Raw genomic sequence first — 17,227 nt, 5'->3', positions numbered from 1 at the left:
AGGACAAAAGGCTTGATTATGGACAGCAAGTAAGCTAGTGTGACTGAAACAATTTCACAAAGTGAATTTTGGACATAATGTTAACTAGGTTGATTTAAGTGAAATAAGAAGTAACAGGGAAAGCCAGCTGAAGGAATTAGGATTCAGGAAGCCTTCAGGCCATTGAAATATTTATAAAATCATCATAATAACCCTATTTAGAATTGAAAGAATGGCTAAGTAATCTGCCCACAGTTACTAAGTGGCAGAAATGGGATTTGAATACAGGAGTATAGCTTCAGAATCCATGCCACTAACTCCTACAGCCCATAGCTTCTTGGTAAAGGAATGTTATTACTATCAAACAAGGAGAGTCTTGGGAAATGAATAATGATTTTCAACACAAACGAAGCTCAGAAGCTTACACAAGGAGGACAGAAGTATAGGAGAGAGTGAGAGGGAGGGTGAAAGTGTATATTAGAGGCAAGAGGATGGAGTTATTCAAAATTATGATCCTGTAACAATGAAGCTGGTAAGGAAGGAAAGGCCAGAGTCACTGATGAAGGATAGTAGGATAAGTCAACTGAGCTATATGGGGGTGGGCAAAAAGCACTGCCCCTTCTCAGAGGCAGAGCCCAGAGTTCAAGAAAGCAGATGGTAGAATTCTCAAACCTCAGCTCTGACTGAATGATAGAGAGAGACGATTGTATAAACACAAGTCCCAGCACTGCTAAGGGAGACCTATGCGTGATTAGAACTGTCCTTGCAAATATTAGTTTGGGTCCATAGGAACGGATGTAGGGAGAAGACCTCATGGAAATGAAAACTTCTAGCACACTCCTGCTATACTAAATACTTTCAATGATAACTCCAACTCCAGTGATTCTCTTTTGAATGTTTCAGCAATTGATTTCAAAGTTATTTACCATCAGTTGCATACTGTTTGCTGTACCTCTTATATTCTTATTGATATCTTTATTATTAAACTTTTTTTAATGTTCACATATGTTATATTCTCAACTAGATTGAAAACTCAAGTCAGAAACCATGTATTACCCTATGCCTCCTTGTATCTTCTACCTGGTACAAGATTCTCAATAACTGCTGAAAGGTCTATGAATAAATGATAAATGAGTATTAATATATGTTGCAGATAAATATATGGAAAATATTTACTTATATTCAGTTACCTACCAAGCACCAGCCTGGGTACTAGGAGATTGAGACTAATTGAGTATAATACTTGACTTGAAGAAGCTTACAAACCCAGTATAAGAGAAGACATAATGAATTAATAGTAAGGGTGTTATTTTACTGAATAAGGACCTGGGCATAGAAAGATAGTATATTTAAAGTCCTAAATAACATATTCAGAAATTAATTGTGATTTTTTTTGGTTATTTTATATGAATCACATTTAAAAGGCCTTTCTAGTCCTTCAGCCACTAAAATTAATGAGATTCAAATAAGGTATGACATAAATGAGAATTGTCAAATCTTAAGTGTTGAATGTAGGTGATGGGCATATAGCCATCCATTTTACTATTCTCTCTACTTTCTATATGTTTGAAAACCTTCAGAATACAAATGAAAAATCAGAGATTACAAATAGCATTTATAGAAAAGTCCCAATTACTTACAAAATAGAAATTGTGGTTTCAAAGCATGATTTTGTTTTCAGATTGAAGATGCTCAGGTTCAAGATAGTGGTCGTTACACTTGTGAGGCAACAAATGTTGCTGGAAAAACTGAGAAAAACTATAATGTCAACATTTGGGGTAAGTGGGATCAGACCGTGTAAAGCAAATGATGCAACTTGTGGCTTAATCTTTGATTCTTTGTGTTAATTCTTAAAATAATAACCATGTAACTAAAATTGACCATAATACATAGATAGACAGTAAATAATATGTTTAAATGATGCTGAACTGTCCTGAATATCAGCTTATTAATTCAAGAGCGACTAGATAGATTTCCTGAACCTAAACATGTTGGTCCCTGTAACTTTAATGTAGAGCAATTCTGCCCTCCAGCCTGATTAATATGCCCTTTAGCTTCTATAACTGGGATCTTGTAATGACTAAGTGTTCTCCATGAACAGATATGTGTTGGTCAATTGAAAATAACTCAAAAGGCCAGATTGTGGGTGTGAATTATGTGTGTGTGTGAGAGAGAAACAGAACACATGCACTTGTGGGTGGGAGATGGGATTACTCTGCTGACAAATGTGCAAAGCTATTCTTGCTTGAAGTTTTACTGTTTGTTACTAATTAAGATAATTCTTAGGAATAGTCACAATTTTTATATCACTGTGGTGGTCTGCTACGCGATGTTTAAAAGTGTTCCCATTTCCTATATATTCACCTTTATTTTAAGTACTTCTCTAAATTCATTTATAACATATTAAGGCTCCTTAATTTTGATTTTGTTTGCTTAAACTTTTTAATTATTGAGATAGTAACCTGAAATTTATCTGTGACTATAAAAGTTAATTAAAAAACACATTTTAAAATAAAAATAGGTAGAGGAAGTAATCTAATTCCAATGGAGAATGAATATTTCATGTGTAAGATGACTTAATTATAAATCATAATTATCATTTTAAAAAATCTTGAGGAAAATTGTGAGAAGTGTTATCCTTCACCCTGTAAAAGAATTTACTTTTAAATGATAAAATCTACTATGTAGTAAATTTATATTTACTACGTATTATCACCATTCACTTCTATTCCTACTTCCTTCCATCCTTTTTCTCCCTCCATATTTCCTTTCCTTCCCTTCTCTTCTCATTTCTTTCAAGTGGGGAAAATAGTCATATAACTCTCAATATGGACAACACTGACCTAAGTTTTATCAAGTAAAAGTTGAAAAAAAAAAAAGAAAAAGGAAAATTTGGAGTGATGATCAATTAGAAAGTGAGGTGAAGAATTCATTTTTAAAATGCTGGGGAGATTGGGATTGACATATATTCACTAATATGTGTAAAATAGATAACTAATAAGAACCTGCTGTACAGCACAGGGAACTCCGCTGACTCTAGAAGCTAACATAACATTGTAAAACAGCTATAACCCAACTTAAAAAAAAAGTTAAAAAAAATGCTGTATTAGAGATACCTATAGACTGTCCATGTGAAGTTGTCCTCCATGCCACCAGAAGCCTATAGTTCAGGAGAAGAAGATAACAGTTAAAACTGTGAGGCTGGAGACATGAGTGTATATGTAGTAGTTGAGATCCCTTAGCGAGAATAAGAAGGATGTGTACAGAGGGTACTGTACAGAATGACCCTCATGTGTCACATAAGAAGGGAGACAGAAAAAATCCCCAAATGGGAAACTGAGAAGGAACAGTCAAAGAGGCAGGAGGAGAACTGGGTGAAGCTTGTGTTGTGGAGACTAAGGACAATGGTGTTCCCAGAAGAAGAATGCGGACAACAGATAAGTTGTACATGGTTAGATGGATGAGTGAGTAAGTGAATGAATGATGGCACACATTGCAGAGAAGCCAAGTGAGACACAAACTACAAAGCGTACTTTTCAAATGAGTAGACCACTGCCTCTTAAAGAGGAAAGCAGGATGCAGTGGATGTAAGAATGAATGATAGGGGAGAGAAGGTTGAAACCTCAAGCCTGGATTCACTCAAAAATTATTTATGGTGTGACTCTGTGTTCTAGGCACTATGCCACGTGTAGGCATAGAGAGGTTAAGAAGAAAGACAGTGATGCTGGTCCCTGAATTCAGGTTGGGGCAAGTTGAGTTTGACAGTGCCTCTAAGGCATCCAAGATGAGATGTTAAGTAGTCAGGTATAAAAGTCCGTATCTCAGAGAGTATCTGTGTTACAGACACAGATTTACAAGTATTTGTATTAATGGAAGTCATGGGAGTAGAGGAGGGTGGAGTTTAGGTTGGAGATCGTGAATTTATTGTGGTGACAAGTTGTGGAGTTGTCATTTTCTTCTGTAGAATTTTCATCTGTAAGATAGGTGATGAGAAAACTATAGGATTCATCCCAGGTAAAGGTATTGCCAAATAGGAAGGGCAGTGGTGCAAGGCAGTTGAAAATATTGGCAGAGGGACTCGTTGAAATTACTGCTCATGAAATCTAAATTGGATAGTGAAGTTCGTAAATAAAAGAGTAGGCAGCTAGGTTGGAAGGCTTCTGAAAGGGTTAAGGACTTGAGATTCAATTGGGTCCTTGAATTGAGAATTGGGAATAGTTGAGTGAAAGAGCTGTAAGGATAGAGCAGTTGTCAGAAAGTGGCCTAAGTTTATAAGTTAATAGGAGAAGTGTTCTAGATGGTAACAAGGGCATGGCCTCTGATGGAGAACAGGATGAGCAGATCAAGGAACTATGTAGCCAGGTGTTTAGACGTGTAGATGTTGAGTTCATACAGAATGATGGCAGGTCTTCATGTGAAGAGAAAGGATAAAAACAAGTACCAAACTGTTCAGTGAATGGAAAAAGAATGACAGGTTCACAGACAGTGGTAAGAAAGAGAAAGAGAAGTAAATGGGTGACATGAACCTCAAAGGAATAGAGACTTTTCATGGGGGTGGTTGAACAATGGCTGGAAGCAGTATTGGGGGTGAGGAGGATTCTCCCACTCCTCAAAGCCCGGGAGCTTGGGAAAACAAGTGTCTATCACGTGATAATACTGCAGCCAGAAAAGAGTCCCAAGGGAGAGTTCAGCCAGCAAACGTAGACTCAGCCTCTTTGAGAAAAGTGTGGGTAGTAAGAATTCACTTTGAGGGTTTCAAGGAGAAGCTGGAGGTCAATGGGGGAGAAGGAGACTGTGTAATGTAGGATAGGTAGCATGTCTGTTTCTTAGGTCAAATTCCTTACTTCTGTTCTTTACTGTATGTTGTATGCCTGATGTCTTTTGATTCTGTTCAGCATCTGAAATATCAAACCTGGAGAGGCACAAATGACTGGTTTAAGTTTAAATTTGGTAAGTGTCTTCATTTTTTTTTTTGGTGCAAGATGTCTAAATATCTATACTGTATCACTGTCTTTTTACATCACTCTGAGTATCTTTTCTTTCACTCTGAGTATTTTGATAATTAAGTTTCTATCTGTGAAAATGCGAAGTCTGCTATTAGGTATTTATTCTAGGTCTTACAATTGACTTTTAATGTGGTGTTGATATGTCAACCTAAAGTGCTAAAAAAATAAATAAATAAAATAAAAATAAAATAAAATAAAAAAGTGCTAAATTTTTACTTTTGCCATTTGAGTGGGAGCCTTTTTTTTTTTAACGTGAAAAGTGTGAGGGAAGTTTTATGTTTAATAAGTGTAAAATAGTATTTTTCCCTTTTTTAAATCTTTCAGTACCACCAGATATTTATGGTTCTGATGAACTTTCTCAACTTACAGTCATTGAAGGGCATCTCATTAGTCTATTGTGTGAATCAAGTGGTATTCCACCCCCAAATCTCATTTGGAAGAAGAAAGGTCAGTTTTCATCCTTTGACATTTATAAAATTAAATACAAATACTGAATGAATTTATATTAATATTTTGTTTCACAAACATGCCAATTAACAAACTTTCTTAAGGTTTGCATACTAAAATACTAGACAGCATAATTGCTTTATGTTAAATGTACCATATGTGATACTTCTAAAATATCAACCTGAAAATTGTCAGTTTTGAGACTCACTGCTCCCAAGAAGAAATTAATTTTCTGCATTAATTCTTTCTTAATCAAATGCATTGTAGGGCAGCTATCAGCTGTAATGATCAAGAATCCACAATTCAATGAACTATTCCTGTCTTCTTTAAAATAGGCTTTTAAATTATTTTCTTTCTTTAAAATTACTTCCTAAAGCAAACATTTTTGCTGTACTTGTGACAGTTTTGTAATGTATATTAAGATTGAGTTCTGCACTTGAACAGAGATTTTTATTTATTCATTTATTCATGAACAAATGTTTATTTCCATTAAGTAGCAGATCATTTAAATTTATCTGAGTTAAAAAATAATTTTTGTTTTGAAGATTTTATTTTGTTTTACTAAGTATATTTTCTTTTAAATGCAATGTTGATTGAAAGAAAAATTTGCAGAAGATAATCTTCATCTTCCTTCTTCTCCCCTTCTTTCTCTTCCTCCTCCCCTTTTTTGCATAGATTTTTATACAGTGTCCTCTGCTTTTTAAGTGTGTGAACTAGGAGGTAAATAAATATGTATATATACTCAGAGTCTATACACAAAATGCCTTATATTTATGCTTCACATTTTGCCACTTGGTTTTCTTTGCAGGCTCCCCAGTGCTGGCTGATTCTGCGGGGCGAGTCAGAACTTTGTCTGGAGGCAGGCAGTTGCAGATTTCAATTGCAGAAAAATCTGATGCAGGGCTCTATACATGTGTGGCATCGAATGTTGCTGGAACTGCAAAGAAAGACTACAGTCTGCAAGTTTACAGTAAGTTATTGATTAGCCAGGCTTTAGCACAGTTTGTTTTTTTTTAATTTTATTTATTTATTTATTATTTTTGGGGGGGTACGTCAAGTTCAATCATCTGTTTTTTTTTTTTTTTCTTGGAAAACTTTTATTCAACAATAAACCATTAAATAATTGCTGCTTCTCATCTTGGAGCCTTTTACATAGAATTGCCCATATCAGAAGTTTGATCTTAAAATCATGCCTGTCATTTGGCGCTTACAATTGTTGGCTTTGCACTTACTTCCTTTTTTGTAATTTTATTTGCTCATAGCATCTTTTTATTTTTTTTATTTTTTTTATTTTTTGGGGGGTACACCAAGTTCAATCATCTGTTTTTATACACATATCCCCGTATTCCCTCCCTTCCTTGACTCCCTCCCCTCGAGTCCCCCCCACCCTCCCCACCCCAGTCCTCTAAGGCATCTTCCATCCTCGAGTTGGACTCCCTTTGTTATACAACAACTTCCCACTGACTATCTATTTTACAGTTGGTAGTATATATATGTCTGTGCTACTCTCTGGCTTCGTCTCAGCTTCCCCTTCACCCCCCGCCCCCTCCCAAACCTCGAGTTCTCCAGTCCATTCTCTGTATCTGTGTCCTTGTTCTTGTCCCTGAGTTCATCAGTACCATTTTTAGATTCCGTATATGTGAGTTAGCATACAATATTTGTCTTTCTCTTTCTGACTTACTTCACTCTGTATGACAGACTGTAGTTCTATCCACCTCATTACATATAGCTCCATCTCATCCCTTTTTATAGCTGAGGAATATTCCATTGTGTATATATGCCACATCTTCTTTATCCATTCATTTGTTGACGGGCGTTTGGGTTGCTTCCATGTCCTGGCTATTGTAAATAGTGCTGCAATAAACATTATGGTACAAGTTTCTTTTGGGATTATGGTTTTCTTTGGGTATATGCCCAGAAGTGGGATTACTGGATCATATGGTAGTTCTATTTGTAGTTTTTTAAGGAACCTCCAAATTGTTTTCCATAGTGGCTGTACCAACTTACATTCCCACCAACAGTGCACGAGAGTTCCCTTTTCTCCACACCCTCTCCAACATTTGTTGTTTCCAGATTTTGTGATGATGGCCATTCTGATCGGTGAAGCACAGTTTTTTTTAGAAGGCTTTATATTATTCCCTTTTACTTTTTCTTTACATCTTTAAGATTCATTCAAAGTAGTATGGTTATACTATACAGTTGGCCCACTGTATCCACAGATTCCTCATCCATGGATTCCACCAACTGCAGATTAAAAAAATTAAAAAAAAAAATTCCAGAAGGTTACAAAAAGCAAAAATTGAATTTGCCCCACACCAGGCAACTATTTAGATAGCATTTACATTGTGTTTACAAATATTTACATTGTATTAAGTATTATAACTAATCTAGTGATGATTTAAAGTTTATAAGGGAGGATGTAGATAGGTTATATGCAAATTCTATGCCATTTTATATATAATGGACTTGAGCATCCTCAGATTTTGGTATCTGAGGGGGCTCCTGGAACCAGTGTCCTATGGCTACCCAGGGGCAACTGTACCTATCATAAAACCCACGAATTTAAATTGTGCTGACATAACAAGAGAGAAATCACTTATTTCTAGCTGTTGTTTCTTCAGCAATACAGATGTCCATTCTGCATCAGCTTGCTCATGGCAGACACATCAATGTGGCTATAATTTGTTGGGGGCAGAATGGTGGACATGTAGAATGGGGAGGATGGCATTGTACCATAGGGTATATTTACAATATGTAAAAATATGTCATTGTAAAGAATATTGGATTTATATAAAATTTTAAAGTATTTAAAATATTTACATTACCTCCTTTAATCTTTACATGAACTTGGATATGAAACAAAGATATTGTCTCCCAGAGAAGTTTCCATGACCAGCTGAGGTCACACGGCTTATATGTGACAAGATTGGCACAAGAACACAGGATTACTAATATTGGTCCATTTTCTTGCCCACATATATGTGTATTTGAATTGGTTTAATCTTCTTTCTTGGAATCAGTATCGATTGGGTGAATTTAGCTGCAAAGTTACAGAATCATTGGCCATCAGTGCCTTAAACAAATAGCAGTTTATTTTCTCACATAATGAGAAGCCCTTTAAGATTGGCAGTCACTGGAGTTGGTCAGCACCTTACACTTATCAGGACAGGAGATCTAGGATCCTCCTGGTCCTTCCTTTGTGGTCTCAAGATGGTTCCTGCATTTGTAGTATCAAGTCCATATTGAAGGCAAAAAGAAGGGGGAAGGGATGATATCTTTTTCTTTTAGCAGGAGAGCAGAAACTTTCCCAAACCTGCCCCCTCACCTCACCCTGACAGCAGACCTTCATTTAGGTCTGTAATGATTTGTGTGGTCACAGTTTCCAAAGAACACTGAGAAACAGTCTCAGCTTTTCCAACTTTTCTAGTGAGAGGAAGAAAGAAATTGATAACAGACATTGGGTCATAAGCTAGGCTATCATATCTATTTTAAAATTAGTACTAGGAAGTCTTCTATGGATTAAAGCTACAAATGATTGTACAACTTCTCAAAAGCAGGGAAGATAGCTAACACAGCATTCTTTCTTTACTATATCGATTGCTTTTTTTTAGGTGTGAAGACATTTAGAAACATTGGAGAATTCCATCTCTCAATACATCAATGCCATCTCTATTCGTCCTGGATCTTTTCTTTAGTAGCTAATATTTTTATATCAAAAATGAATTTAACTTTGCCTGATGAAAATTCTTCTATAAGAGTTAAGGCAAACATTTCCTATTTTTTTCTTTTTTCCCCAGTTCGACCAACTATATCCAACAGTGGCAGCCACCCTACTGAAATTATTGTAACTCGAGGGAAGAGTGTTTCCCTGGAGTGTGAGGTGGAGGGTATTCCTCACCCAACCGTGACCTGGATGAAAGATGGCCGCCCTTTGACCAAGGGAAGGGGAATGGAAGTAACAGATGAAGGTCGTATCCTTCAGCTGAAGAATGTCCATGTATCTGACACAGGCCGTTATGTGTGTGTTGCTGCGAATATAGCAGGAATGACTGACAGAAAGTATGACTTAAGTGTACACAGTAAGTATAAACAGGCTCAGTAAGTCTGTTCATTGGCTGATACAATCTGTAGCATCCTGGATGGGAGATACAGGCCTCAGGTGTTGAGTCTTTTATTTATAGTCTGTTATTTTCTACACATGCACCTCTTCTTTAAATCAGTCTCATCACTTACCCTTCTATGTCTGACCTCCCATTTCTTACCTTGCTAAAATAAGCACATATTGGATATTCTTTTAGAAAAGCACATCGTAAAGTAGATAATTATCTTTTTCAAGTGTTTTTGAGCCAATGATTTCCCAAGTAATATTCCTTGATTCTGTGTTTTCTACATTAGCTGACTTGGCTAGTGTAAGCCTAGGTTCCTTAGAGCTTAATGACTCAGGATCAGTTGGGTGTAAGTTGTACTAAAGTCAGCCTTAAAATTCTAAGTAATGAGCTGAAAATGTCAATAGGAATGGACCAAACATACATGTACTCAGGGACACCTATTTGTATGCATACAATTTGAACTGTAGTTTTAAAATCTGTAGAAATAATGGTAAATTTAATAGACACAGTCTTGTAACTTGAATCCAGTTAGAACATGCACAAAATCCGGTATTAATATCTTGTAGTTTGCAGACAGTGCGTGAACCAGAGCTAAAGTCTTATGTATCTTTTTGTTAGATTGTGGTTTTTCTCTTTCTTTTTAACAGGTGCTTACTATTGCATTATTTGAATGTTTCATACTTTATTCGATCAATTCTCTATAGAAGAACATTTAGGTCAGTTGTATTCATAAGAATTTCTGTCATAAAATTCCCTAGGCAAGACTGATGTTGAGAAATCAAGGTCTCAGATTATGCTAAATTTCAATTGGCTCCATCCTCCATGTACTTCAATTCTACAAGACCCTTGAAAGTGAAGGGTGTCCCTGGCCCTTCTCTGTGTAGAAGGAAAACATGATGGAGGGGTAACTTTCCCTGAGCTAATGAGGGACATAGAGGCACTGAAGTCCTCTGCGTACCCTTGTTTTATCTATCTTCCAATGCTGGCTTAATTGGGTTTTCACGCCACTTCTCCTCTGACCCAGCCCTTGTGCTTGTCCAGGCCTGTTGGGTCAATGTAACCTGCCCTTCTATCCTCAGACTATCCTGATTCTACTCTGCTCATTGCGCAGACCTGTCTTCTCAACCCCACTTTGTGTTTTTCACATTTTTGCATCCACAGGACATACTTGATCTCTAGGAGGTGGTCACTCCTCTCTCCTCACCTGCTCCCGCCCCAGCCAACCCTCTTGGTCTCTGACTCTCGGGCAACTGTTTCCTCTCAACCTGTCTCGTTGGTCCCCCTGCTCTTCCAGCCTGTAGCGTTAGAATGCCCCCAAGTGCTGATTTGAAAAATACTTGCTTCTCTATCTACACTCTCTCCTGGGTGATTGTGCCAACCCCACCATCTAACGTGGTTGAGCAAGGAAAACACCCAGGAAGCATGCTTGATGCCTCTCTTTTTCTCATATCCGATATCACTAAGTCCCATCAACTCTACTGCTGCCATTCTACTTGAAACCGCATTTGTCTTCATGAGCTGGATTGGGGTAAAAATAAGGGAAAAAAAACAGCAAGGAAACAGCTAGCCCAGGGAATAAAAATGTGCTTAGTATAGATAACGTGAAAGCTGGTGTGTTTCATGAGTTTTGAGCTTCTAATTTGTTCGATTGTTTTTAGTTTTTAATATTAGAATTATTTGTTAGAAAACTCTGCCTATAAGTCATGAATCCATATTATCAGAAAAGATGAATGACTCACAGAAAATCATTCACCACTGTTAGAATGACAATATAAAAGTCACTTGTTGCTGTTAGTGAGGAAGAAGTGGCATTTGTGCTTCCAGGAGTATCATCATCACCATTGTTGTGATTCACTCATTTTGCTTACTGTTGACTAGAAAATGGAAGCCTCATTTTTAAGAATAAGCTGTTTAGAATTTGGTGTTTGTTATATTTTAGCTACCCTCCTTTCCATTTCTCGTTTGTTTTCTTTTGTCTTACAGCCCTTCCAAGCATCATAGGAAACCACAGGACACCTGAAAATATCAGTGTGGTGGAAAAAAACTCAGTGTCCCTAACTTGTGAAGCTTCGGGAATTCCCCTGCCTTCAATTACCTGGCTTAAAGATGGGTGGCCGGTCAACCTTAGCAGTTCTCTGAGAATTCTCTCAGGTATTCGAAATCCTTGTAGCCTGGTAATCTGGTTAGCTTCATATGGCCACAGTTTCTCCTTAATTTCTCATATCTCCAAGTTTTATTTTTTTCTTTTTGACCTGGCTGCTTCCTATAATACCCACTGATCATATTAAGAAAAAAATTTTAGAAGGACATCAGAAGCTATATGACAATGGGGGAAACCTCTAAATCTCTCTAGATCCTTTCAAAAAAGGAATCTTGGCCCTTGCTTATTCCTTAAATCACGGGGATGTCAGAGCATTCATGCTGGAATAAGGACCAACCAATTTGAAAAGTGAAGAATGAAAAGAAATGCTAAAATTGAAGACAGAGCCTAGAGTAAAGAATGTTATACAATGTCTCCATAACCAAATGTTTGAATTGTTTCACGGCTCTAATCTGAGTGAGATTTATATTTCCAAGATGGGATAGTTTCCTGTGAGCTATGACTTTGTCATTATTGTGAAAAAAAATATTCCTCTTGTTGCTCATCGAATTATGTAGGAAAATCTATTAGCTTATTCTTTATCGATCAGTGTAAGTGTGGAGAGAGGTGTCCTGGGGCATGCCACAGGAATCTGCACTTGGCCCCTTTCAGTAATAACTTGGACACAGAGTAAGAAAATAATCTCGCCACGTTTATGGCTAATAAAAAGCTTGGGTACTTAGAAGAATACCTAATGAGTTGAATGAAGGCATCCAAATCCAAACACACCTCACTCTGGAACTTTTGAATTAAACCTAACAAAATGAAAGCTAAGTAAACTGCACTCACATTCAAAAACCAGTGATGAAAATTAGGGTAAGATATAGCTTCAGAATTCTTCATATGAAAAGATCTCTGAACTGTGTTAGTTATTGGGTGTGCATTAACAGTGTAATGTGTTTATCACAAAAACAAATGCAATGTTTTGCCACATGAATAAAAAATATTTTAACCAATAAGACAAGTAAAACGCCAGTTGTATTGTGGACCTAACTTACACATTAGGGAGACTAGAAGAAGGATTTATTGGCAGTATTTTCAAAGGAGGATAACCACAATGGCAAATGATTGCGAGTTAAACTGTACATCTGACTCTAACCTCAGAAAGTAAACCTTGTGTAACTCAAAACAGCATAGTGAAAATTACACTTAAATACTTGAAGAGCCGTGACGTAGAAAAGATTATGTTGGTTCCATCTAGTTCCAGAGGCTAAAAGTAATACTAGTATGTGGAAAATTCTAGGGACAGATTTGGGTCTGAATACAAACAACTTTTAAAAAATACCTGTATTTTCGAAAGTCAAGATGAGCTATTTTAAGAGGTAATGACCTCCCTGCCCCTAAATTTGTTCAAAGTGCAGATTCCTGCTTTTGAAGGCTTGTTCAGAAAAGATACTTTCCTAGTATTTGAATTAAGTCTAAATAGCCTTAGGTCACTCTGTTTCTCCAAGATCTTGGTCTAAAAATGATAGGGGCTTAATGATGAATGTACATTGCCATAATTATTATATTTATTGCCTATAATACTAGATTTATGACTTCAGGCAAGTTTCTTAACTTTACTAACTTCACTTCTTCACTTGTAAAGTGAAGTTACTACTAGTATTTGCCTCTTAGGGGTTTTTGTAAAGATGAGTTAAAATATGTAAAGCAGCCAAACACAGTGCCTGCTTATATTCTAAGCATCCAATACATGTTTGTTGTTATTTGCCATAAATAACCTGGCAAAAGGTTTGGGTCTCCCTATCCTGGGAAACTTTCCTGGGTCCTATATTGCTTTCATTTTTGAAGGACTCCCAGCCTCTGTTGATCTTAGGGAATGCATACTGATGGCAAAGATTTTATTGCAATTTGGCTACCAAAAACCTGAACACATTATCTGCTTCTCTTCAAATTATCCTTATTTTTTTAAAATATTCAATTTCTGAAAAAGTAGGACCTCATTTTAAATATAATAACTACATCAGGGCTCCTGGAAATGAAAAAGGTAAGATAGAGTGATGTATTTTGGCTTATTATAGATTCAACAGGAGTAACGTTTTGGTTTTATTGTACAGTTTTGTTTCGCTTGACTAGCAGCTGGAGGTCCCTTAGTGAACACATTAAAGTATTTTACCTTGTGGTGCTGCCAGAGGAGTCATTCAGTTTTACAGTCTGAACATGTGTGTTGTGCATTCGATTGACTGAGAATCAGATGAATGGCGATGACTCGCTCATTCCTTGATTGGCTGCACATTTCTGTTTCATTAAGATTAGTCCTCCTGAGACATTAAGTCAAGCTTTTCTGAAAGCAGTACTTTGTTGAAGGCCCTGTCATTGTTATGAAGTTATCTGCCAAGAACAGATAGCTGCTATAAAAATTTAATAGGTACAAGAAACGTCTCCATCTAAGTATAACGTACTGTCAAACCCATTTTTGTCTTTCACTGGAATAAGAGAGAGGACCAGGAAACAAAGAGAAAAGAAAGATCGTGAGATTTATGAGGCTGAGGTTTGCAGAGTCAGCAATGACTCATAAAAGTTGTATTGTTTTAATATCTCTCAACTGGAATCATATTATAGTCTCACTAATCTGAAGTAGCAGCAAGTGCTTGAATCCTTTCCTAATTAACATAAGTTTTTTTAACGTGTTCTGTATTCAGCTTTGCTTACTTTCTTTAAGATGTTCTGTATTCAGCTTTGCTTACTTAAATTCAACTGGGAAAAAGACTGAATTTAGGTAATCAGTTTTGTTTGTCTAAATAAGATACTACTGAGTTCACCTTTCAGTGAGTTGAAGATGAGTAGGTTGCTTGTAGGAAAAGCTCTGTTTATAAAAACAGAAAGCAGATGGAAACGCCTGATGGATTCAGGTCCAGGTGAATATTCACATGAAAACTTTATGTTTAACCATTTCAGTTTTTTTTAGTTCAAATTCAGGGTACTAAGCAAAAATATACCAAATGAAAAATTATTACAAAACCTAAGAAGTGATTTACATTTTTTCCTTAGAAATTACTTCTCAAACACTTTCAAGGACTCTACTATATCAGTGCATCTCTTTGTTCTCTGCTGGCTTTTTTCAGTCTCATTTACTGACTCCTCTTTCTGGGTCCTTAAGAGGAGTTTTCCTCCAAATCACACCCTTCAGTATATGAGTTGCATTCCCATTTTACCGGAATCTTTCTTAATTACATAGAAGTTCAAAATACAAGGAGAAACAAAATCAGAGTCACACTAATGAATGAGGTGACCCTCATAAACGTTGATATAAATAGTTCTAGAATTCCATGAAATTCAATTGAAACCTGGTAGTTAGTCTTCCTGGTTTCATCCATCCCTTGTATATTGATGTCCTCCCAATCTGGGTTGTTGGTGAGGTTCTCTTTCTAATGCTCCCATTTCATAGGTTGCATGGCAAACTGGGAATCCTTTGGTAAACATCCTGTCACAGTTGTTTTTCTAAAGCACAAATCAGATCATGACTTTTCTTGTTTATGTACTTCCATAGCCTTTAGTGAACACAATAAAGCCTAAGGTCCTTTGCGTTACATTTGAGGGCCCACAGTATCTGGTCATACTCCAACTAGTCTCATCTCTCACTGTTTTCTCCACCTGTTCTGTTTTAGGTGCCATACCTCACATCTACTTTCTACCTCTATATGCTCATTCGTACTGTACCTACAATGGTGTCTCTTGACTCCTCTCTGTTTTAAAGTATACTTACCTTTCAAGATTATGTTCAAACAGCACCTCTGTGAAACTCTATTTTTTGCTTGCTGTCATCTAGGTTTGTATTAACTTTTTTTATCCATTAAACCAGAAAATTCTTCTGAATTACCTATTCTGTTTCATATAGCCTTAAAACGTGATATTTTTTAAAAAGCTTGACATAAATGCATTTTAAAGGCCTTTGAAGTGAGTTGGTTAAATTTTACCAAAATTCAGCATTACATTGCAAACCTGTAAAGTTACAGTTTCTTTTTGAGTCATCTGGTGGTTTGCTTCTCCAGGAGGTAGGACTCTGCGGTTGATGCAGACCAGAATAGAAGATGCTGGCCAGTATACTTGTGTTGTAAGGAATGCAGCTGGTGAAGAAAGAAAAATCTTTGGGCTTTCAGTATTAGGTATTTATATAATTTACAATATCTAGAAAAAATAAAATTGTCTTAAATATATTCTGGAAGGAGAGTTAAATTTCTCTGCAGCTTGATCTTACATTTGTGTATTCTTTGACCCCTGGAGTGTCACTCTTAGCAAGAATTCAATGTTAGAACAGTTTGCATGCAATCAGTTGGATTAAAATGTTTGAAAGGCCATGTCTTTTCAGTTCACAATTGTTCAACAGTGTTCTAAGATTCTGATAACTTGTTTAATGTGGGTGCCTATCAGAGTTATAGAGGGAGAAATAAATGTCTAATAGATTTTGTTACTCATTGACTTGTTGACATATTTATCCAGATTTTATGATTTACATACAATAAAATTCATTATAATTGAATTTATGACATATAACTTCATAGTATATCAGAATTGATCAAACAATATGATAATGTTATTTTAGTAAAATAATAATGAGAATTTGGAGGGGTTGTTTTAAAAGGTACAGCTTAATACAAAATATAAGCATAGATACCTATAAATAACCATCCTGCTGTTAGAATTGTTACTTTTTCTGTCCTTTTTTTTTAGTACCACCTCACATTGTGGGTGAAAATACATTCCAAGATGTGAAAGTAAAAGAGAAACAGAATGTTACACTGACTTGTGAAGTGACAGGTAAAGGGCTCAGCTCTTGTACTTCTGCTTTTTCTCAACTTACTGATTATTCATTGCTTTCACTTACATCTTAATTAGTTGAGAAAAATCAAGCATTTGAAATTGAATTCTAGCCCAATACAGATGGTAGAAGCATAGGAGGAAATCTTCCAGATTCTATAGAGATAAAAAGGAAATTGCTACACTGAAAAAGGGAAGGAAGAAGAGAGAGAGAGGGGAGGGAGAAAAGCAGGGAAGACAGAGATACAGAAAAAGAAATACATAATTGGTCTTTTCTTTCAATTCAATAAATTATTCTTTCTTTTCAAATTCTGCTCCTACTTGTGGGTAGGATTTCCTGTCCTACCCCCTCTTATGTTTTCTTTCCTTCCCTATGTTTGTACTTTCTTTTACTTTTTTACTGTTTTCTTAAATTTTATTTCAAAGAAATAGGAATTTTGGTGAAAGGATAGCATCAATGATGATGGGAATTACCCGAGATTAAAATTGTCACCTTTTGTTAACATGCTTGCATATTGCAAAGGAAATGGAGATGAGTAAAAATAAAAATGAAAATTCTAAAGCCAATTTCACCGGCTTTACCAGTGAATCATTGTGTTGCATGTAATAAAAAATAAACAAATCTCTAAGAGAACATTTCCAAGACCATCTTTTTTAGTGAAGACACGGCCTTGCAGTTTTAATTGAACAACTAGAGTGGCCCATACATTTTATAGAAAGCAAGTGTTTTAAGGAAGATTCAATTAGTTTCTTATTTCATTGTTTACATGCCTTACAGTACATTTAAG

General features: G+C 36.2%; 1 protein-coding gene across 1 annotated transcript in view; it reads left to right on the top strand.

Moving 5' to 3' along the window:
* HMCN1 (hemicentin 1) overlaps nucleotides 1–17,227 on the top strand; it is a 460,484-nt gene that overhangs the window by 287,702 nt on the left and 155,555 nt on the right. Inside the window, exons 42-48 of the mRNA XM_057725744.1 lie at nucleotides 1,661–1,757; nucleotides 5,310–5,432; nucleotides 6,241–6,402; nucleotides 9,230–9,511; nucleotides 11,525–11,692; nucleotides 15,674–15,787; nucleotides 16,353–16,439. Coding sequence (XP_057581727.1) covers nucleotides 1,661–1,757; nucleotides 5,310–5,432; nucleotides 6,241–6,402; nucleotides 9,230–9,511; nucleotides 11,525–11,692; nucleotides 15,674–15,787; nucleotides 16,353–16,439 — 1,033 coding nt within the window. The remainder of the gene's footprint in view (nucleotides 1–1,660; nucleotides 1,758–5,309; nucleotides 5,433–6,240; nucleotides 6,403–9,229; nucleotides 9,512–11,524; nucleotides 11,693–15,673; nucleotides 15,788–16,352; nucleotides 16,440–17,227) is intronic.

This window comes from Hippopotamus amphibius, chromosome 3 (assembly GCF_030028045.1).
Source record: "Hippopotamus amphibius kiboko isolate mHipAmp2 chromosome 3, mHipAmp2.hap2, whole genome shotgun sequence".
NCBI classification, from domain to species: domain Eukaryota; kingdom Metazoa; phylum Chordata; class Mammalia; order Artiodactyla; family Hippopotamidae; genus Hippopotamus; species Hippopotamus amphibius.
Note: the sequence above shows the minus strand (reverse complement) of the source record. Positions and strands in the feature narration are given on the sequence as shown.